Source organism: Perca fluviatilis, chromosome 19 (genome assembly GCF_010015445.1).
Source record: "Perca fluviatilis chromosome 19, GENO_Pfluv_1.0, whole genome shotgun sequence".
Classification (NCBI taxonomy): Eukaryota; Metazoa; Chordata; class Actinopteri; order Perciformes; family Percidae; genus Perca; species Perca fluviatilis.
Window position 1 is genome coordinate 9,653,685 of NC_053130.1, and position 24,167 is coordinate 9,677,851.

The 24,167-nt window shown below is 39.4% G+C and overlaps 2 protein-coding genes across 12 annotated transcripts in view; one reads left to right on the forward strand and one right to left on the reverse strand.

Annotated features, from left to right (window-relative positions):
* Positions 1–219: 219 nt before the first annotated feature.
* Positions 220–19,568, forward strand: arhgef33 (Rho guanine nucleotide exchange factor (GEF) 33). Of its 4 annotated transcripts, XM_039784525.1 has the most exons (19): positions 221–957; positions 2,043–2,103; positions 2,801–3,058; positions 6,398–6,441; positions 8,208–8,372; positions 9,159–9,280; positions 9,542–9,627; positions 9,764–9,874; positions 10,656–10,782; positions 11,753–11,885; positions 12,927–13,034; positions 13,441–13,533; positions 14,381–14,529; positions 14,635–14,724; positions 15,194–15,372; positions 16,141–16,598; positions 16,692–16,916; positions 17,083–17,225; positions 17,355–19,568. In XM_039784525.1, exons 3-19 carry the CDS (start codon positions 3,007–3,009, stop codon positions 17,482–17,484), a joined length of 2,415 nt encoding a protein of 804 aa, XP_039640459.1. In that variant the 5' UTR covers positions 221–957; positions 2,043–2,103; positions 2,801–3,006; the 3' UTR covers positions 17,485–19,568. The 4 variants fall into 4 exon arrangements, with proteins under 4 accessions (XP_039640460.1, XP_039640459.1, XP_039640458.1 ...); XM_039784526.1 differs by having other exon boundaries at positions 220–957; positions 2,043–3,058; positions 9,581–9,627; XM_039784524.1 differs by having other exon boundaries at positions 2,040–3,058.
* The window catches only part of LOC120548335 (mitogen-activated protein kinase kinase kinase kinase 3-like), a 61,340-nt gene continuing 56,741 nt past the window's right edge, over positions 19,569–24,167 (reverse strand). For all 8 annotated transcript variants that reach the window (XM_039784516.1, XM_039784515.1, XM_039784517.1 and 5 more), the window contains one exon: positions 19,569–24,054. In XM_039784516.1, the coding sequence (XP_039640450.1) occupies positions 23,967–24,054 (88 nt within the window). In that variant the 3' untranslated portion in view covers positions 19,569–23,966. The remainder of the gene's footprint in view (positions 24,055–24,167) is intronic.

Consider the following 24,167-nt stretch of genomic DNA (forward strand, 5'->3'; position numbering starts at 1 on the left):
AGTTCTGTCCTTTCTACCATTGTGATACTCATTGTTACTGGTTTCTATCTAATTATAATGGAGCCAAGGACACAACCGCTTTCTTATTATGACTGTCTGACAGAGGTTTTCCTATTTTGTGCTGTAACCCTTGTGTTAGAAAAACAAATATGATAGGTATGGTCTATAAAGAAAAGGCCAAATAAATTGTTTCCTTTGCTTAACAGACCGGAGTTTTGTTTCTTCAGGCTGAGACCTACATAGCAAAAAGGAGGAGCAGGCAAGTTTTTACAACTCCTTTCTCCTTTATCTAAAATTTAGAGGCAGCATAATCTGTTGAGCCACGGATTCTGTATACTTACTACAGAAGACGTTCCTGAATCCTGTGTAGAAAAGGGGCGTGGAGTAACAATTCTTTACAGGATGATCATGCTATTTAAACCTGTGTAAGTTAAGTTATGAATCAAGGCATATTTCACAGATAAAGGCAACTTGTGACCCTCTGTAAAATGATGACACAATATACACACAACATTAGGCTGTAATAAATGTTAAAAAGGAAGAGGAAAAGGATTATAGATGGTTAGAATAACATAAAAGAATTGTACAACAATAATAGATAGGTTTAATAACTGTTTTGAATGTTTAGGCCGCGAGGACATCATCATTTTCTCTAAACCCCATTTCAATTATTGGTAAATCAGAAAAGTTTTGTTGTGTGTTTTTGTACAGAGACAAAATGGACAGTACATTCCCCTTGCACATACTCATATGTAACCAGAGAATCAGATGATGGTAATGATGTAACCTTCAAACACAGGTTGCTTGTTGAAATGAAGAGCAGCTCAGCTGTTTGTCTCCAGGGTTTAATTTCTCCAATGCAGAAAGACAGAGGAAACAAAGAGACATGCTGGAGATATGAAGCGAGAGAGACCGACTGACAGGAGCAGACAGATACTAGGCTTCCAGCACAGTGAGGTAACGACATGGATGTAGAGACAAACAGGCTTCTGTCAGCCATGGGGCATTGGTTGTCAGTCTAACACGTTTACTGTTTACACATGTGGACGGCAGGGGTGATTCCAGGATTTTTTAAGTGGGGTGGCACAGAGGGGGACCAATAATCAGTCGCATGGAAAATCTGCTTAGAAATATAGGAAATAAAACATCACATTCATTATTAATTTCACTTGTTTTCATTTTAAACAAATTGTATACCCCAAGACAATACACATTTTCTATAGGCTCAGTCTGCCACTTAAAAAAAATCAACAATTCCAGTGCTGGTTCCATGGTATCAGAATTTTTGGAAAGTCATCATGGGAACATTAATTGATCATGTGACAAGGGCTGGGGAAATTGTCAGAACAGGCAGCCAAGTGGACTTTGATCCAGTGGACATCACATTTGTCAGAGTGATAGCACTCTAGCCTAATTGGGGGGGGGGCACCAGGGGGGTGCCATCCCATGCCCCCTTTCTAGCCCGCCCCTGGTGGACGGCCTCTGTAAAAACAATTCTGAGTCAACTATCTTGACCTGCCCATTGACAAGCCGTTGGACATGTTGGTTGGGGAGAAACTCTTCATAGTGTCCTTCAGTTTGAGGTGTCCAACCTGCAGGCAGAGCTCAATGGTTGCTGTTCTATAGCTGACCCTGACCTCTAACCGTAAATAAAATAAATAAAATATTCTAGGGTATTATTCCCTTGGAGATGTCTACCCACTTTAAATAATGGCATATTGGAAATTACAGTGTGACATCAAATCTACACATCATAAAGTGAAGAAGACTATTACTAATAATGGATTTTTGGTGGAGTAGCCTCTCACTTTAACGCTGCTGTGATTAATATTTTTCATATAAACAGTGGGCCAGATGACTACTGTATGTATAACGTGAAATGTGTTGCTTGTAGTGATGAATCCACAGGGAATAATCACTCTGAAGTTCCTTTCAGCTCTACGGAGCTCAACACCATCTTTCAGTTCATTTTCATTTTACGGCCCGCACATTTTACTGTTTTGGCTCACTCTTACTGCTCTCATCTACGTTGTTTCCAGCAGCAGCTGTTTTGATAAACTCACTTCATGCTGCCTGCTCAGCACCGAACCGCAGACAAGCACGGTAAGCAACTAGCTAGTGAACGTTGTGGAACATTTAACTGCTAAAGAGCCAGAATATTTTTCTCAGGAATTGGTGGAGAGCAAAGAGAGCTAAAAGAGAGTGAGTATTGGACTTACATTAATCAAGTCGCCGTAAACACAACACCAAATGGTGATGTTGCTTTGTGTGTGCTAGATGTGGAAATAGGCAACTGCTACTAATATGTTCGCCACACTAACATTATAAGGTGATGAGTGTTGAGATTACAGCTCGTATCATTGTCCCCACATGGCCAAGAAACACTCACTGTGTATGTTTGGTCATGGTGGCTCTGCCTGCCTGTGATCTCACATATACAAATATGTTACAGCTTGAGCAAGTCAAATAAATCAATCTGGTAAAGTAAGAGAAAAAAATAAACATGTTATAAGACACATGAAGTTCACTTGTCGTAGTGATATATCTAACAACACACTTCCACAGCAGGGGAGTGCAATCAAGCTAGTTTCACTTTTACCCACTGCAATAACTGTATTTTCCATTTCAAGTTTATTCTGATTAGTGCTGCTGTGTAAACCATCCATACAACCAGTCATGCCTCCTTAAATTGAATGAGTTAGCGACAGTGTGTGGCTGTCAGATGAACAATTTCTCTCTCTCTCGCTCTCTCTCTCTCCCCTCCTGATCTTTCCCTTCTATCGCTCTATACTCTCTAAAGACAAGGGCCTTTTTGTGTGAAAGGGAAATCATAGGACTCACATGCTTTGGAAGAGAGAAAGTGAGTGATCACAGCAAAGAGATAGGGTTGTTCAGAAGAGAAGAACAATTTAGAGGAGCGGACTGAAGTCATCTTGAGCTGGATAAAGACTTCAGAACCGGACAGCTGTGAGCTAGACTGGACCACACCGGACAGGATACGTAAACATGGAGAATGGCAAAACAGAAACAGAAGACCAGACGGAAGGTGTGTCAGAAGGTAAAACAGGCTTCAAAATACTTGAGCTGTAACTTTTGAAAAACTTTAGTTTTTTACTGCCACTTTGTTAATTCTATCTTTCAGTAATCAATTCATTAAGTTTACAAAATGTCAACATCAGAACTTCTCAGATACCAAGGTGACGTCTTCAAATAGTTTGTTTTGTCCGAAAAACAGCCCAAAGAAAGAAAGAAGTTAAATCAGGTTTTCTTTTCTTGAATGGCTGTGGATTATTTGAAATGCAACAGGTTTAGCCCGATAAAGCTTCATTGGTTGAATGATGCTACACCCCAACAGAATCCATCTGATCGCAGATGTTTTGACACAAAAAACAAGTGTCCCTCATACAACAAGCTACCAGGCTAATTATCATAACATCTGCATCTGCAAAGAGCATAAAACTAGAGATGGTCCGATACCATTTTTTGCTTCCCGATACCGATTCCGATACCTGAACTTGCGTATCGGCCGATAACTAGTACCGATCCGATACCAGTGTGTCATATATTTTATTATGTTTTAACAACTGTATACTACTATCCCTGTATGGATGTGATATTATTTCTATCTTTGTTGTCTGTCCGGCTCAGGTTAAACTCTTTGTAAAACATGAACAAACACAAACAATGAATGCCACCGAACTTTCTTTTATTATCCAGTTTGACAGTCAGTAATGGAAAAAGAACATAAATAAACTACTTTAACGTAGATTTTCTTTAGGGCTTTATTACTTGGTATCGGATCGGTGCATAAACTCCAGTACTTCCCGATACCGATACCGATACCAGCGTTTACATAATAATAACGACCATCTCTACATAAAACACATCTTTTCACTTTAAGAGACGGAGCAGAAGAGCAGCAGCCGTCTGGCAAAACAAGCAGTAAAAAATAGAACCCGACCAACACTGAATTTTTGGGGCCAATAACAATATTAATATTTCACAGTTACAAAAACTCCACTGATAATACATTAGCAATAAGCAAATATCAACTAATAATATTGGCCCGGCTGATTTAGCTTTAGTAGGAAATAATTCAACATTGTAATAAACTTTTAACGTTTGAAAAGACTAAAGAGTGCCCGAACCCATCACACAATAGCTTTCACTGGATTCCATGTACAATGTGCCATAGCATAATGTTATACTATTAGCTTTAATGACGTTTGTACATTAATTTAAATAAACTTACAATAGGAAATGTGAGGAACATCATGTGTTTTCCTATCAGTGCTCCGACCAATCAATGGTTTATCAGTGGTTACCACTTTTGTCTTTATGCTTGAGGTCACTCTGGGACAGTATAGCTTAATGTTGACATCTTGACGCCAACTTTTTCTGGCCTGCAGCAACTAGGCCAATTTTTGAGAGGAAATTTGTCATTCCCTATGACAGAAATACTACATTGTTGGACCCTGTATATTCTTTTGTTTGCTCTGTCGCAGTTAAGAAATGTTACTCAATACAGATATGGTACATTGTGCCTGCGGGCCTCGTTAATTATGCATGATAATATATGTTAGTACGTATTTCAGATGACCCTCTGCAATGTTGACATCAGCCTCGATCTGTGACATTTCGACAACAAACACAAGCTTTGTGCTTTTATACAACCAGTTAACTGTCCCAAACTGTACTGCATTTAAAAGAAAAAGCCATCATAAAAGCCATCATAAAAAGGAATTTCCTTGTGCAGCACTTTCTTTCAGCACTCCAATTATTTTGTAAACATGAACAACAGTCCCTCAAAGTTCTGCTGCACCGACTAATCAGTGATTCCATCAGAAGACACTTCCTGGATCTGTTCCATTTCCAAGGAATAGGAAAGACTGACAGATACCACGAGGCACAGGAAGATCAACTTAAAGGAGTGAAAGAAAATGATGCTCGTTTTTACATGTAGTTTGATAAATCTCTTTTCTGAGAAGGAAAGGCATGTGTAGCCGATTCACATGACTGCTGAGTCACCCTTAAACCTTACTGTTCTAACCAAGACTTCTGTGGCATAAGAATTTTGTCATGAAACCTGGTGCAAATTATTTTACCTCAAACACATCACATGCAGACACACACCCTTCACCACAGAGACTTTTTAGTACCGATATGAACACCGTTCTCTTATAGTCACTCTGTTTAATTGTGTGTCTAATGATTCATATGATTCACAGTGTTTTTGGTTGTTGTTTGAAAGTATGCCTATATGTTCCTAGAATTGAGAAGGCTCATGGACCAACAGTTTGTAAAAGGTATTCCTGGGAGTTAAAAAGCATATGTCCTTGTAATTGTAAGTTTTTAAATAAATGCATTTACTGCAAAGAAAAGAGTCCATTGCATCAACAGTGTTTTCCAGCATTTACACAGCATTTTATAATATATATACTGTAGTAAGAGTCAACAGGTTGGATTTAAAGAAAAATCAAAGGTTAAAGGTCCAGTGTGTAACATGTTTAGTTGTTCATTATCAAAATCGGTGTTACCCGTTCACAAACGTGTCCTTTTTCATGAATATTTACCACCAACAACAATTCCAAGTATTCCTTTTGGCTTCAAATTTTACATTTGCGTTCGCATGAACTGTGGTAGACACTCCATATTCATGCGCCATCTTGAAATACGTTAGCCAGTAAGGGACATACAGGACATACTGCTCCGCCTTTCGCATTTTCGCTGTCACCTGATAAACTCACAGGTGCTGCTAATGCTGCTAATGGGTATCGTAGCTTCCCGGCCCCGGCAAGTTTGAAGAAGGAAACATGGAGGACCACACGTATTCAAAATCCAAATTTCAGGAACAGGAGTCTTTCTTCGCCCAGAAAAAGAAAAAGGATATTGAAAAGAGCAAGAGACCAGCTTTTTGAAGCGTGAAGGCTACCGTAGCTGTAATACGTACTTTGAACTGCGTGGTGCGAGAGAGTTGATTGCGATATATGATCAACGCTAGATGGGAGAAATTCCTACACAGTGGGCCTTTTAAGTAAATTCAAGGTTTTTACTGAAGCAGAAAACTAGAGGAGGGTAGCTGTTCTGAGTATATAATTCTTTAATTCTGATGAATGTGTTGATAAATAAATACAAAACTAAATGAAATGAATAAGGTTTTCCTGTGACAGCAGTAAGGTGTATTGTTCACAGTGGAAGTTTACATCTCTGATGACACTCAAGCCAGCGTAAAGTGACCTTACATGTTCTCCACATAAGGTATGAATGTGTCATCCATTCATTCCTTTTCAGTGTGCTTGTGAATGAAGTCATCATATGATGGAATCAATCAACACTTTCACAAAGTGAACTGTTGCCTCTGCCGGTGCCTAACTGAGTTTTCTTTTCTTTCTTTTAGTTAAAGAAGAAAATGTGGAGGAAGCTAACATAGAAATTGCTCAGGTAATCAATACGTCTTCTTTTCTACACAACTTTAGAAACCTTTTCATGGCCAATGACTGTCATTATTTCATCGACCAATCAGCAGAGTTGACAAAGTTACCAGCTACCACTTTGACTGAAGGCTGGTAATACTTTGCCATGCCTCTCTTGTCATTGAAGGCTTCCCTTAATCTGTCAGGAGCACAGGTCTAAACCTTTATGCATTTTAACCTTTTCTACATTAATCATAACTCACAAAAGCTGCAAAACATGAAATATTATTGTTTTCAAATGGAGTTCTGAATGGGTCTCACTGAGGCCAGGAAAGTCAACTTTTAAACGTTTAAATTTGTGTACACTCTTACTCACTTCTTCAAAGGAACCAACCACATTAGCTAAACTTGCAGCTTATATAATTAATCAAGATTTATGAGACATCCATACTGTAATGGCTCTTTAGATCTGCAACCCAACGTATAAAGACGTAGCATGTTGACTACTGATAGCATCAGAAAGGAAAGAGAGCAGAAGGCAAACAGACAGATCATCTATTCATCGGGCTGCCTGATGCCTTTCACATGACCGAGAGAGAGCGAGCGAGCAAGAGAGAGGTGGAAAGACTGTACGAGAGAGAGAGAGAGCTGCTTCAACCCATGTTATGTTCCCATGAGCTGATTCAGTTATGCCTGCTGAATGAATTCAATCAGCTATGAATGAAAAACTGCAGAGAAAAGGGGAAGCTGATAAAGAATCCACTACTTAAAGAATATAATTAAGAAAGGATGTAAACATTTGTTTAATAAAAAGAAGGAATAATTATGTAAGGCATAATGATGATGATGAAGGGATGAATGTAGGCTGCTGAAAGAAAATGTTCTCTACTATAAAAGAAGTCTGAAAAGACCCAAATGAAGATAGAAACTGATGGAAAAACAAGACTCGGAGACCTAAAAGACAGAAAAGAAAAGTGGATGTTAAGAGAACAAAACACACTCAAACACTGAAAACAACTTCCCGTAGAATACTGAAATCAAAATAGCTGATGAAATATAAACAGCACAAAAAAATCTAAATAACAGAGAAACAGAAACATTTCTAAAAAGCGAGTAAACATCCCGTAGTGGAGTCCTGATAGTGCATTTCTTGGGTATGTATGAAAAATGTACTTGTATTTGAATTATTTTACCATATTATTAACCTGTGCTGTATTAACGCCTCCCTCATGAGTGATGTAGCCTATTTCATCTTTTTATTACTGCTTGTTACTGCTTTGCATGGTTGAACGGTGCAAGAAGATGGCTCGGGTCTGTGTTGCTTGGCTGTGTTTTGATGCTTGCATGGCTTCTTATACTGAACTGTTGATGTGTAACTGTGCTAATGTCTTGCTGCTTCCTGTAGCTCTGCATGGCTTATTTGTTGCTCTACCTGTCTGTATGGTGTCTTGTTGACTTCTGTCTGTATAGTTTAACCTGTACTAATGTCTTGCTGTTTCCTGTTGCTCTGGTCTAAAATCATCTGGCCAAAGGACTACAGTTGAAAATTAGCCGGCTGGCTAACACTGGCACATTTACAGAAATGTGAATTAATGTGTGTTGTCCTTTATAAAATAAAGAATAAGAATAGTAGAATTCAACAACAATTCATAGATACATTGTAAGACTCGTGGCCTTAAAATAACGAGACAAATGAAGAAAATGAGGGAATTTAAAATAACTCAAGTAAATACTTCGACAACATAAAACACACCACTAAAAACATGACGTATTCCTTTGCTTCTTGTGGTGCAGCTGCAGGGCTTGGTGGCTGAACTGCGCGAGGGGCTCCATGCTGCTTTGACGGAGCTGTGCGAGCTGCGTCAGAGGGACCACGGCCTGGAGGAGAAGCTCCAGGCCTATCAGACTGACGTGGATGATAAGATCATGGGCCTCAAGAACTTGCTAAACACTTTCAAGGTGCTGGAGATACCACTACACAGTGAAAAACGCGCACACACAGAGTCTATTCTTGGTGAGATGGAGAGGCCGCTGTAACATAATTCAGAACATCTGACTGGAACTGTAAACTAATTTCATTTATTAGATAGGAAGGCAACTCTTTCAGACTACTTCAGAAATACTGACAGGCATGTACATCTTCTATGTTGTAGGATTTGTGGAATTTACCATTTCCTGTTCATTACATTTATCTGCACAGACACAAACACACCAACTTCATAAACCCACAAAAAGGTGATTCATTCATAACATCATGAGTTTTTTTACTTTCACACGATGCATCATGGTATATTCTTTTTGATGGCTATGTGGAATATAATGGAAGATTGTTAAAGTTGAACATACACGCACATGCCAGCAACAGTATAATAAATGTGTATATGTGTACGTTGTTTCATATTTGCCATGATTACCACACCTCAGATGGTGCACAGAACTATTTTCTTTAGTTTTAGTGACACTTAGAATACATTTCCCATAAATCCTAAAAAAATTTTAATGCTTTTTTGTGTCTGTGGCTTTACTTAAGAAGTTCTCCGTGTTGAAAGAGATTTTTCCACCTGCTTTAGTAATAGTGCTTTAACTCTAGTTGGTCTGTAAGAAAAATGCTATCTTCTTTATTGGTGTGCTCAGCTCCCAGCAGATTTCCCTCCAAATCCTACCTGGCAGCTCACAGTGTAAAATATAGCAATAGCACTTTCAGTCTTGACACTAATGCAGTTCTGTGGTATAATCTGCTTGCAGGATGAGCTCAATGTGGCACTGCTCCACATAAAGGATGTGTCGAGCAGACAGAGGGAGGTGCAGAAGAGGATAGAACTGTTTCAGTCGGAAAACACCAGAGATATCATCTCTGTTCCACAAAGGTAGGGCAACATATGAGCATACGTAAAAAGGGATGTTCTGTAGATATACACAAATTTGTTTCATCCACAAAAATACATTAGAATCATATTTAATGCCACACTATTGCACTCTTCTCACTTATTTGCGGTTTTGATTATGTATATGCACATACGTGTAGACCTCTAGAATGCCTACTAATGACATCAAAGTGCCGTTGAGCTGAACTATGTTTTGTAACTTGTTAAATAAGTTGTTTTTATCTTCTTTTACTTGGCTCCCAGCCAGCCAGACCTCAGTGTTATTCAACACTTCTTTTCCAGTCTGCCAAATAGCAGCTCACCACAGAGGAGCACCACATCCACACAGAGTGAGTCTATGTGTGAATGTCATTCACGTCTATCCACTAAGCTAGAAGGGAAGAAGCGTAAGTGAAGAAAATTAAACAGCAGATATATAAAAGCCATTCACTCACATTTATGCATATATGTGTGTGTGTGTTGCAGCCTCTACCTCTGAACAGGAGGCTCAGCAGCAGCAGAGAGGTTGTCCAGCGTGGGGAGAGAGGAAGAACAGCAGAGACGACACAGAGACCGCCAACAGCCAAACTGAAAACAGTAAGAAATATATGTGTTAATGCAACTAATGATAATACTACCACTGCACTTCCATTACCACCACGAGTCACTACTACTACTCACTTTGCTCAGTAATGCCACTACACACACAATACATGTCCATTCATTAAATAAATTCACCCAGCGACCAGACGAGAAGATCAATATCACTCTCATGTGTGTCCATTAAATGTAAGGCTACAGGCAGCAGCCAGTTAGCTTAGCTTAGCATACAGACTGGAAACAAGGGGAAATCTAACTCTCTTATACTTAACATAATATCTTGTTCTTGAAGTTTTCTTGTCACCTTACTCTGGTTGCTAGGCAACCAGAGTAAGCTCCAGGAAGTCACTACACCCGCTTAAGAAATAAAAAAAAAAAAAAGGATCCTTCCTTGACATTGAGAAACACCTTATAACCATAACAGCACAAACTGTCATTTTTTTTCATCTTTGTTTTTGTACGGATTAAACACACAAGCTATGTGTTATTTAATTAACTTTAGAGCCACTGGTAGGTGGATTGTCTTATCTTTGGACAGAGCCAGGCTAGCTGTTTTCCTCTATTTCCAGTCTTTATGCTAAGCTAAGCTAAGCTAACTGTCTCCTGGCTCCAGCCTCAAATTGAATGGACAGATATAAGTCAGATGAAGTGTATTTTCCAAAATGTCAAACTTTTCCCTTGACTTGAACAGATGTTTAAGTACATATGGCAAAGAAATATAGTTTTAGTTAACAACAACATAGTTTTAGTCTTATATTATGTCTCTGTGTGTGTGCAGGTAAAAGACAGAGAGTCGCTCTCGAGTTGCTGGAGTCAGAGAGAATTTACGTGTCCCACCTGTCTCTGTTACTGAAGGCTAACATCTCCTTTAATGGATCAGAAGCTCTCACCTCCAAAGACAAACGGTAAGCCTGCAGTGCAGACACACAAAGACAACCAAATTCAGTTTGACAAAAAGGGTCAATTTCTCAAAATCTTACTTGGACATCCAAAACACACCTAAATGTAATGAACCAATAATAAAAATGGAGGTAATTTCATACTTTTTCTCTGTAGACAGGTCTCAGTTAAACTATAAGTACATATAAGACCTTTGGAAACGCAGACTGACCCAGACATCAGCAACCTTATCTGATGTCGAAAAGATCTCTCTATATTATGAGCCATAAACTTAATAAATATCACATATTACAGTGATTTCTATATTTGTCTATCACTATCAACTAATCCACATAAACACACACACACACAACACTCACACAGTTATTCCAGGAGTGGCTACCGATCTAATTTCAGAGTTTACAGTGAGGGGATAACAGGAAATAAACTAATTAAATAAAATCAGGTTATAAACACCAGTGAGACAGAGAGGATACTCTTTTAGAAAAGACTCTACACAGCTTGCTAATGTAATCAGTGCTTCAGCTTCAGCACACGTGTTCCCAATGACCAAAAGCGCCAATGAAAAGGTGCAAATGCTGAACTGGGTCCTAATGATTGCATTTGTTTTAATCTGATTTACCTGCTGCCAGATGTCTGCCACATAAGATGGCACAATACTTATACTATACACAATACTACACAAGCTCAGTAGATTACATAAAAGGTCAAACATGAAGTATGTTTGCAATTTCCCATGTATATGGGTCGGTTCTGGGAGCTGAAACAATATTCACATTCTGAAGAAAAAAATGAAATATTACAAAAACGTGCATTAAAGCCATTTTCACGTGTTGGCTTTGCACGTAATTTTTCTGTAAGACAAGAACAGGTTTCATTCTTATTTTATCATTTTGCGCCATCTCTTGTTCTTTGTTGTTGCAACAAAGAAAGTTTTCTCTGTGTACCCTCTTCTCTCTTTCTCGCCGTCTTTAGTCCGTTTCCCAGCACTCTGAGGTTTCTGATCCAGCAGCACCTTGAGCTCCTCCATACTCTCCAGGAGCGTGTGCTCAAGAGCCAGTGGCAAGGCATCATGGGAGATGTGTTTATGAGGCTTACCAGCAAAGAGGTAAACCACAAATGCAAATTTTGAATATAGAGAGTAATTTTTATGTGTATTTTACCAACTTTCACCATTTGTTTGAACAATTTGTAAGGTCAAAATGAAGTTGCTTTACAAGACAGTAGCCCATAAAGATGCTTGTGCTAGCTCGGGTTGCTGGCTGAGCAGCTTGTGCAACAGATAGCTTCACTTCTTTGCACTTGTTTACTTCTTTTTGAAATAATTTAACCACTGTTGACAAAGTATATTAAGGAATCGTTTGGTATAATGCAATTCTATACAACACAACTACCCCAAACCACATTCTCCAAAATGACAAAACTCACAATGCACAGTGCTGTTTCCAGTTGCTTTAATATGGAGGGGTCAAACGTTTTGGTCTTGTGACTGGCTGTTTATAATGAATCTGAATCACTTTGGCAGCCATGACGGACATTACAAGAAATGTCAAATTCCAGCAGAGCCATGTTGAAAGTTGGAGAACAGATGTAGTACAGAAACAACTGTGATTCTTGTTACCATTGTACACAATTATTGATACTAATCCTTAGCTAAAATTAGACAAATTACAATTATTTGAAAGATTGACCCCCCCCCACACACACACACACACACAAACACTGGTATTCTATCGACAGTGAATGGTGATGGTAATGTTACGATTTTTATATATAAAAGGTTATTTCTATAAAAAAAAAAACATTTGAGTGCACTTCAGGATTTCCATTTTCATTTAAGGGGATCTCCTTTCAGATAAAATTGGGAATTCAATTTGCCACAAATGTCAGAAGTTTAAAAATCTAATTGTTCCAGGGATGTGTGGAAAGTTAAAAGAAAAATTTTAATATTAGGAGGGTGCTAGTGGCATTCAAACCCCTTCTGAAAACCAAAAGCAGACACATACACTGAAGCTGATGAGTCTATTCTATTAAAGCCAATGTGTGGCTAATTGGCTCTGAGTGAATGGGAGGAAATTAAGTAATTGGTAGGAACTTTAGAAATTTAGCCTAACATCTCTCTCTACTTCTTCTTTCTGTCCTCCTACAGAGTGACTTCTTGGACTTTTATGTGTCCTACCTGAAGGAGCTTCCAGAATGTCTGTCAGTCGTCACCATGCTTTCCTCCACCTCAATGAAATCTTCTGCCTTCCTGGAGGTAACACAAAAGGAGACATGATGAGATCTGGGCAGGAAGTGATGTGATAGGCTATGATATGACATGAAAAGGATAGGACAGTAAAGGGATGAAAAGATGGATCGATGGATAGAAAGCATAATATTTCTAAAAGTTACATGACAGTATGGTAATTCAGAATATGTTGAAACTTAAAATACAAACACCAGCATCCCGGTTATTCCAAAACCACTAACACAGAAATGCTTGAGTGGCTGTAACTTAAATATGTAGAAGCCACTTTGGCTGGTAACCCAAAAAGTTAATATCAAGCCCTTTTTGTGTACCATAGCTACAGATACAGCTGAATAAAGACACATTGCTTATACCTGCCGTACTAACTGGTTTTGTTCTTCCATCCTGACTGGTTACACGGTGCTTCTATCAGAGTGAAATAACAGGTGATGAATCTAAACCCTCCCTCCACACTCTGCTCCTTCAGCCGGTTCAGAGGATCCCCGAGTACCTGCTCCTGCTACAGGTTGGGTTAAGGCAAACTTTAAAATGCCATACACTGTCAATTTAAAGGTCCCATGACATGGTGCTCTTTGGATGCTTTTATATAGACCTTAGTGGTCCCCTAATACTGTATCTGAAGTCTCTTTTATATAGACCTTAGTGGTCCCCTAATACTGTATCTGAAGTCTCTTTCCTGAAATTCAGCCTTGGTGCAGAATTACAGCCACTAGAGCCAGTCCCACAATGACCTTTCCTTAGTATGTGCCATTTCTGTGTCTGTAGCTATTGAGGAGGAGAGGGGGGGGGGCAAGGTGGAGGGTGGGGGTGTGGCCTTGACCAACTGCCACTTTGGTCATTTGAAAGCCATGATGTCTCTCTCTCATGGGTGGGCCAAATTCTCTGGGCGGGCAAAGCAGAGAAAGGGGAGGTAACCTTGCTCCTTATGACCTCAAAAGGAGAAGATTCCAGATCGGCCCATCTGAGCTTTCATTTTCTCAAAGGCAGAGCAGGATACCCAGGGCTCGGTTTACACCTATTGCCATTTCTAACCACTGGGGGACCATAGGCAGGCTGGGGGAACGCATACTAATGTTAAAAAACCTCATAAAGTGAAATTTTCATGCCATGGGACCTTTAAACTCAAACATCATAAAGCACTTTTCATACATGTAACAAAAATGCCATGCACTTATAATAATAATAATTATAATTGAACAACAAATATTGATGCATGAAGAAAGAAACATGATCATGGAGTGGAAACAGAAAACTATGTGTAATATCTCATTGATGCTGATGAATCTGAAGACAACTTCTGCTCAAAGATGTGTGAACTTAAATAAGTACATTGTATATCTGTGTATGTGCAGAGGTTGCTAAGGCAGACACACGCAGAGCACCCAGACTACTACCTACTGCTGGTGTGCATCCAGCAGTTCAGGTCCTTCACGGCTCAGTACCACCACCTCCTCCAGCACAACCAGGAGCTTCTGTTGCACAACCGCAAAGAGGTGAAGAGGTCAGTATTACCACTCTACAAAAAAATAGCATAACATGTTAAGAGATTAAACAAGACATATTCCCACTATTTGAACCTAACCAAATAAGGGGATCTGCGCTGCAGGTCTACCATGAAACAGCTGTTAAAGACAGTAGAAAGTGGGATTCCAGCTAACAACATTGGCTCACCGTACCCTTGCAACAGTGCCACGTTGTGAGTATTTTCACATTCTTAACTACCTTCCTATTTGTTGCTGGGCAGGTAGCATACAGTGGGTTTATCAGTGTTTTGCCATAAAAAAGGTTGAGGAATCCTCTTATATGAATCATCTGAATCGACTGCAGAAAGAACACATATAAACACTCATTTGTTCCTCTGTCAATATCTCTGCTGAATCAACACAGGAAAGCAAAGAAGTGATAGTTCCCCCCCTATTTTTACTTTTATCTATATATTTATGGCCATTTAAGACCACTCTTCCAGGGCAGGGCCCCCCTTCATATTAATTAAGTATCTATGTTTTATTGATGTCTCTGTTTTTAGCTTTTGTTTTTAGGTTGTGTGGTGATTGTTGGAGCTTGTATTGCAAGACAAATTTCCGTGTACATGGACAATAAAGTGCTATCTATCTATCCATCCATCCATCCATCCATCCATCCATCCATCCATCCATCCCTCAAAGAGAACATGTCAACCAGGTGAAGCGGAGCAAGCAGCGTCTCCTGGAGCAGATCCAGTCTCATCATTTCCAGGATTGGGATCGCGACCAGGAACCCGAAACTCATTGTTACGACACAGAGTGGCCCTCCCAGCTCCAATTCTTCAGCCCCGAGCTGGACTCACGGAGCCACAAACCAACAGGTCTGCAGTCACAGAAACTTCGAATTATATATGTATCTTTCCAGGCATGCTGGGTGTGTTTTGGTAGGCTTGTGATTCAAATGAAGTGCTTGTCAGATTGTCGAACAACTTCTGACACACATCTGTTTTATCATTGTGAAACTCACAATCGGACACACATGCCCACTTCACGCAGCTGATTTATTGTGTCTCTCTATGACTACAGGCTTTTCGTCTATCAACCAAATATGGCCATTTGGGACAGGCAAAACACATACCTTTAGACGTGTTCAGACAACACTTCTTCTCAAGCATACTGAACCTTTTGAGTAGCATAACTGGAGTTGGTATGAATTATGTCTCTTGCTTAAGAACACAACAGGGTGACTGCTTGCCAACACAGGTTTAACCCTGGTCTACCCTGGTAATGTAAGACCTGCCAAGTCATTACATTGTGTTGCCGAGTGACAAGAAATAGGAGAAGACTAGACTTTTAAAAAGTCTTATGCCAAAGTCTAACTCCCAGTGAAATCAGACATTTTCTGGCAAACCCTTAAGTCCAAGACACAGGCCTCAATGTCTTGGGTCAACAAGACAGGGTACACTCAGCATCTTGGCACCCTGGGCTTTGTAGACCTGTTTGTAATTATTTTGTTTAGGTTTTTCATGTCGCTTTATGTATCCCTATATACGGATTCGGCAGAAACCGACATGCAACTCTTAACCCTAACCCATGTTTTGGGGCAATTGCTCCATCGGTCAACCAGTGAACCAACCTTTGGCTTTCAGGTCTTGGCAGTATCCCAGAGAGTGAAGCATCTGAGAGGTCCATGTCATGCCAGCATCATCTGCCCTCCAGACCTGCAGACTTCCGTCAGGTTCAACCGGGCTCCGCTTTGGCCGATGCCCTCGGAGAGTTCCTTCTCCCTCCAGACCCTCCAGGGATGGAGAGCCTCTATGAAGAGGACAGAAGTTCCCTTCATGATGTCTCCATGTTTGACCGCTGCTCCTCTGCCTCTTCAGATTCCTCTATTGACATTGCTTTTGTGAGGTGCCCCAAAGCCCCTTCAGCGTCACATCACGCAATGGCAGCCAATGTGTCAACAACCCGAGATGTCTTTGGCAATGGTGGAAGCCATGGGAATGGTTACAAACTGCCCAAGCGAGGATGTGTATCTCCGGATGAAGCTGTAATGATGCGCCGCAATCAGCATCGTCCTCTTCAGGCCAGCCAGCGTAAAAGCAAGGTGAGCATGTATGTGCTTATGTACGTCGAGAAAGATTCTACAGTAATGCTTCTTAAATGTGTAAAAATCAAGTATCTTTTCTCTGCTGTCTAGTCACTGAACGGTCTGCAGATGGACAACACAGTGAGTTGTCTTGATGGTAGTCCTCTATCAGACCACCCCCAAAGGTTGGGACTGGGCAGCCATGCCAAGCTGGAGCGCCAGGGCAGTAAGGGCAGCAAGGGGTGTCCCACCCCATCCCGTAAGGTCCACAGCCCCTTGGGGAACAGACTGGATATCGACAAGCACAGTGACGATCTTCATGGACTGCTCAGCATTGTGGGTTTCAGCAAATATGGCAACAAATCAATATGTCTTTACCTGAAAGATGTCCGTCCCAGTCCCAACATATGGTGTCAGATGAACGTTGAGCACAGAATGAATGGTACCAAATGTAATCAAACCATAATTGAAATAAATCTATTGTTGTGCTTAACCCCACCAGGACTCTGGGTTCCAATCATGGGGGGATGAGTCAAAATGGAGAGGCGGGACAGAGGAGAATAACCACACCCCATTAAGCGAGAGGAGTCGGAAGCAGGACAAAGGAGGCTTCAGGAGCTCGTTCAAGAAACTCTTCAAGAAGAAGTATGAATGGAAATGAGCACAGGAATGGCTTGATACTCTAGCTGTTTTGACTGATTGTGAAACGAGGGAAGTACATGGACACGTTGACACGGAAGAATCAAACTGACCTCCGTGCTTTCTTTCCAACAGGAGCAGTGATGAGAAGAAAGAGAAGGGAGGTGAGAAAACACCAGAAAACCAAAACAACGGTGAACATGAGACACCGGGGAAAAATCCCAAACTGGTACAGCTGGAGATAAACCGTGGCACAGCTGTATGAACACCACTCTATCACACACAGACTGATCAATTAGAAAGTGTAATACATACAAGTTTAAGATACAAACGGAGGTTGTTTTACATTTACAACTGCCATATAAATGCTGTACATGTATATGCCATTTAGCTAAGCAATTTTTCCTCTCATCATTTCCAAATATAAATGTAAATTTATATAAATTTATATAAATTTATATATATACAAAATCCTGCCCCTGGCCTTTATACTGAGGGAAAGCATTTGACAATGCTGTGGACGCCATTTATCAACAAAACAGTACTGCAGATTTTAGTCTTTGTAATGGTAAGAGTATAGTAACGCTTGCCCACACCAGGATGACACAGGAGGATAAGGTCCTTAGATTACATGTGTTTTGAGTCAGTTTAGATTAAATGTGACTATGCAGATTAGACCTTTTGTTAATGAAGATGTGGTCACAAATGTGTCCACTAGAGGGCATAGTTTAATACAATACATCCCCATACTGTAAACAGCTCTGCTCTACCTCCAGTTTCCCAAATCTTTTTCATAGAACAAACTCCTTTTGTTTCCCTTTTTTCCCAAGGTGCATTATTTGTACCCCAACTTTCAAATCTGTGCAAAGCTAATATAGAGCCTCTTTTGAAGTGTTTAAAGTTTGATATTGACAGATGGTTCCCCATTTGTCTTTCATTGTGGGAGAAAAGCACTCTAAACATGAGTGCTATTCCTAAATTTGACTATTTCACCCCTTAACCGGCGCCGACACCTGTTTCTTCAGTACAACTGTCTACCAGTTGTCTTAAAGTCTTAAGCCATAACCAGAAATTATTATATTGTGCATTATATACTCAGGAGAAAACACCTTAAGCTGTTACTTATTTTGTTTCATTACAAAACATTCAAGGTTTTTCTTTATGACAATTTTTTCTATGCATTGAACAGAACTGCTTTGTTAAGAGATCAATGTGACAATCAAGAGACATTAAAATTGTTCAATAAAGGTCCACACTGAAAATGTATTATGTTGCTCAGCTGGTTCCTTTTCCTTGTATCACTGGGTTATTAAAATTAGCTATACAAATTAAAATGGACTTGACTTGGACATACATGTTGTTATAAATAGGCTATTATCATTCTAGGTATGAGCAGATGAATTGATTAAAAGTTCCAGTCTTTCACCGTTAACACTTAATTTGATTCTGTAGGTTGTTTTTTTTTTTAAGCCCCACTTATAAAACATTTAAATCATTTTAAACACTCACTCACATTCAGCAGGCTGCAGATTCTTCACAAGGACCAGCTGTTTGGTCCTTGTTAGAAATGCCAACTTCTGCCACCTGCAAGCAAGAATCTGTTAGCTCAAATAAAAGAAAGAGGGAACATTATCGTGTCACACTATCCTTTAGTGGATATTAAATATTCAACAGTAAAACAAAATCAGCTTGTGGTTATAAAGCACCAACATTTGAATTATTCTTTTTATATTATACTTTCTTAAGATATGAACTTGTGCACAACATTAAGCTCTTTCATTGACCATTAGAGAAGGGAGCTTACAGGTAAGTATCACTATTTGAAGAAATAATCATCATACATGCTTAATATGTCAATTATGAAGCCTACACTACAAAAAAGTTGCCATGAATTTGTTTTCTTGCCTATAGATGGTGCAGGTTGACCTGGAAATGCAGCTTTGCAACTGATCAGGTTCACATCAATGTAATTGTGTGTTTATTTTGGAACTGGCCCTTTTTAGCTCTAAAATGAGGATGAGTAATTAAACAGCTCTAAATACTGTAAAAGCATCACTTTTTTACCTGGTGGACCAGTGCTCTTAGAGAAAAACACCTTTTTTAGTAGACAAAAGCAAACGTGTTACTAATAATATGTATGTAATATCTGTTCAATTCAAATGTCCCAGTTAGCCATGACAGTGAGTGTGACAATGAGCCAGAATGTACAATAGCAGGACCCTGAAAGCAAAGCAGCTAACCATGAGTCAGCCATCATGAACTTCTAAATTTGTGCTTTTCCCACTGAGACGCGTCAACATGTCTTAAACTCTTCTGTCCTTCAAAAATAAACACCACAAGACCCCCAAATGTTTGAGTTCCTTCTTTTTAATGTGTTAACCTGTCATCTCATAAATCTGTTACACTTCTGAAACAAAATATAGGCAATTATACAGTATGTAAAACAAACCCATTTTTATTTTACACTATATACATTTTATAACGTGTGCATTGCATTATGAAAACAAAAGACAAAGGTGATGTAAAAGCTACAGAACAGAGGAGGCTTATTGTGTTTTGTTTTATATTGGGAGGATCAAACAGCTTTAGCATAACTCATCTGTGTTTACTTTAATCTGCTCGGAGCCCCAGATAGATGGGGTTTACTACACGGACACTATGAGAGCCATAAAGAACCGAATGCCAATTTACTTTATCTTTCATTAACATTCAAGACATTAACATATCACATGTCTACATCATCTTTAAACAATCCCTTTGAATTATTTTCACACATCATTTGAACCAGGAGTAGTTGAGCTCGTAAAACAAAATGGACTTTTTAAAAACAGTTTAGCACAATGGAAGGCCATGTTGGCATCTGCTTTAGGGGAAGATACATAGATTAAGTTTATGTCTATGACAGCAAAATTAGAAGCCATGGAAGCAACATTCAATCCCACAGCTGTGATACAGGATGGGTTTTAACTTAGGCTTGAGATATTATAATTAAAAAGGAATTGGATATTTCAGGAAAGAGAGAAAACCTTAACAAAGAAGCTATAAGTCGTTTTCGGTGGAATCTCTCATTCATTTTGTCTTCATGTGTTTTAGTAAATTGTATTCATTTCTCATCTTCTGATCATTGACATTCGTCAACTGAGAGGACAAAGATATTTTAACAAGAGTTTTAGAGAAGATGTTTTGTTTACCATTAACTTTATACGCTGTTTACGCTTTTTGAATCAGACATATATTTTTTCTTTCTTCTAGGACATATGAGGTAGACTATCATATTTTGGCATTACATTTAAAAATGTAAAATATATGTTTGACATCAACCGATCTCTAATTTAAATGAATGTGTGATAAAAAAAAATTCCCCAAAACTATGATGAACCAGTAAGGAAGAAAGTAATCGATCAAATCAACTGAATTGAGCATAAATATGAAAATTGATTAATTAATGATTGGCAATGTCAATGCGAGCCTATTGAGTATGCTGGGTAGTACTCCCATGTGTTTGACACTGAATGAACAAATTGATAAGAAAATAGTTATTATAGTTAAATAACCTGACTGTGTGAATAAAACTTGGTTGCAGCACTCAATCTATGACACGTTTCTATTAATGGGTGTTGGCTAAAAGCACATATATTAGCACGATCGTCTGGGGTAGTGAGTTTCTATGAAGGGCACCACATCAGGGAATACGTGTTCCACTCCAAACTCAATACATGGCAATTAAGTGTGCTATCTTCATGTCTTATATGATTCATATTTCTGACATTTGTTTTCCAGGTGCAAAGCAACACTCTGTGGGCATTTTATACAAGAAAAGTGTGTACAGGCGATAAAAAAAAAATAAAATAAAAAAAGTACACAAATAATTGATATCCTCACAGTGGATTCAAGCTCTCTACACTTCACTAGACTAGCCTTGTTTTAGCTACTTCGCCACAACAGTGCAATAAAGCAGCAGGAGCTGGAATCCAGTGCGAGGATCTGTTTAAACCCCATGAAAGCATAGTGAAATAGTGTGTAAGGTGTGATTCCTGTCACTTAACGTTTGGAGGAGGGACATGCTGCCATGTTGGTAAAGTGACAAAAAAAAACAACGGGTTGAGATTATGACTTTCCGAGCAGTGGAAGGAAAGCTTCTACAAAAAAGATTTTACATTCTTTTCTTAAATTGTCCCCCAACATGGCGACGAGTCTCTTTTAAAACCACCTCAGTAACATTCAGTGACACATCTAAAAAGAGCTGAAATGTTATCCTTCATTAATAAATCTTCCATTTACTTCGTAGGCAGAACATTTGAAAACGTAATTGTCGCCGTTGCTATTGTGTCAATTGGATTTCAGCTTTGATGTTGGCAGTTCAGTAACTTTTAAATTTTATTATTTATTATTGTTTTTGTTTGGATAGATACTGTATATTTGGTATCTGGTTGGTTTATTTATAAGCTTATACCTGTGTTTCTATGGAGAAAATGAAGAAATGAATGAGAAACTGACTCCTAGAAAGTGGCCCACTTGAAAGATGAACCCAAACGTTTCAGCTCTTTAAGATCTCAGGTTTAGCGATGTTGTCTCAGTTAAATTCAGCTAAACTAGCGTTCACATCCTCTGAAGCAACCTCTAGTGTCACAGCTTGTAAAGACTGGTAGTGTACAGCCACATGTAGACTCTCCTACACACCACACAGTGCACATCTACATGCATGTAGTGATCTCTTATACAGATGCCGGCCTTTAAAAAAGTCACAGCAATGAAGGCCAAAGTTAAAAACTTCTCCAAATATGACTAAAAGGACTACAACATTTGGACTTACACAGAAGTTCAATTTCCTGCCTAGTAGAGGCTAGTGCTAGGCTCGGGCCTTTAGCTCTTTATTTTACTCTGTACAGTTAGTGTGTCCGTGCTTAATAGATCTGTTTCAAGCAGAATTTTAAAACAATTTGTGGCGTTTTTCTTATCCACTTTGGAGTACCATATGGGAAAGGTTTTCTGCCAAAACTTTCTGTCAAACTGTTCCAGATTATTCATAGTGAAATATATTAAACCATTGTATGTAATTGTTTTAACAGAACAGCTCCTTGCACTTCTATATGATGCAAACTCTATCCCCGTGGAATTCCACAGAAGTTCAATTTAATGCTAGAAATGATGGCTTACAGTGAATATATATCCCAGGTCTACTGAATAAATATAAATGATGTGTCCTTTATGTGTAAATTCAGCTTTAATATCTGTTGGTGCTCTTTTCAAGTGGCCTCGGGCGGAAAAACAACTGTCACGTGTTCAAGACCAGATCTGTACATGACGCACTTGTATGTGCATATTCTACGTCTACGCACACACACATACACACACACACATACTGTGCATACACACAAGGTCATATATTATAATGACATCACATTTGTTTATCAAATACCTTTTTCTCTGTGCAAATTTGTAACACCAGTGGTTCGATAAAAAATAAAAAAAATAGCAAAATAAAAAAAAGCTTTTTGATTAAAACAGCGTTAAAAAACTAAAAACAAAACAAAGGGAGGATGTCAAAACAAAAGAAATAAACTTAAATGAGCAGTATTTGTAACGTCCGTTGCCCCGACGACTGTTGCCTATGGTGCAAACAAGCAGGAAGTTTTGAAGGTGACAGATGCGACGTGAAAATGACCAATCCGCGCTGCTTCCTGCGTTTGCTCAGTTCAATCCTGAGCTCCAGATTATTAGAGTAATATCAGATTGCTAAAGCTGTCCACCTGAGGAGACTGCGCGGGGGGGGTCCTTTGCTTCCGGACCCTCGTCACAGGATCGGGGGAACTAGGAAGTGAACTTACTGCCCCGTCACTTCTCCTCCTCCACACCTGTCTGTCTCTCAGTTTGTCTCCACAGTTGTACAGAGCAACTATACACACACCTATCTACATGACCATCTACATGACCAGTCTTTTTAGTGTTCGTCTCTGTCAAAAAAATACTACATTTATATTTACAACAATTAAATAGAGGTCAATTAAGCACTTGTGTGGTGTTGTGACGGGATATCGGAATTTGATGCTAGCAGAGGTGGCAAAGCTTTTTAGTCGGTTTTCTCTTCTTTTTTTTTTTTTTTTCATCCTTTTTAAAAAAACAAAACAAATAAAACAGGAAAGCCATCCTGGTTGTTAAAGTTACATCATGCCACAATAAATAAAGGTGTAGTAAAAAGAGGGAGGAAAGGAAAGAGGGAGAAAGGACGATGAAAGAGAGAAAGGTTTTCTGTGCAAGATGGCTCTTCTGTGAAGCTTTAGCGCAAGTAGCAGTAGTAGTAGTAGTAGTAGTAGTAGTAGTAGTATGTGTAGAACTAGTAGTAGAAGTAGTGTTGATGTCAGACTTCTGTGTTGGATGCGGTTTCCCCAGGGTGCAGTATGAAGGGGGAATAGGTGGGATGGTATCAGGAAGGACGTCGCTCGACTGAGGTGCAGATTCCCTCGGCTATCTCAACCTAAACTGGCCTCCGACCGGCAGTTTTAACCCTCGCCCTGTCAGAAACAGCTCCACAACCCGCTGCCCTACTACAACACGCATAACTAATACACATGTAACTGTAACTGCGGTGCATTTTTAAACGTCTGCGACTGGGAATCGACATCTGCACCAGTGTTAACGGTTAGGTTGGGCCGAGTGTGTCTCCCGTAGGCTGTTTAGAGAGTGTGTTTATGTGCCGGGTCTGTTTGTGTGTGTGTGTGTGTGTGTGGGTGTGTGTGTGTGTCTGTCTCAGTAGCTGTTTTCATGGCCTGCCAGGATGTAGAGGTTGCTGTGGGCTGTAGGGTTGTCTGTAGGCCTGCTCTCCAGCACCACCACCCTGCAAGACAAACACACACGCAACATCCAGTTTAGTTTTAAAACATGAATCAGTCTTTATGTCACCTTTAAATCTCAGACAAAGGAACAGCCCAGACTGCTTCTGGCAAAATT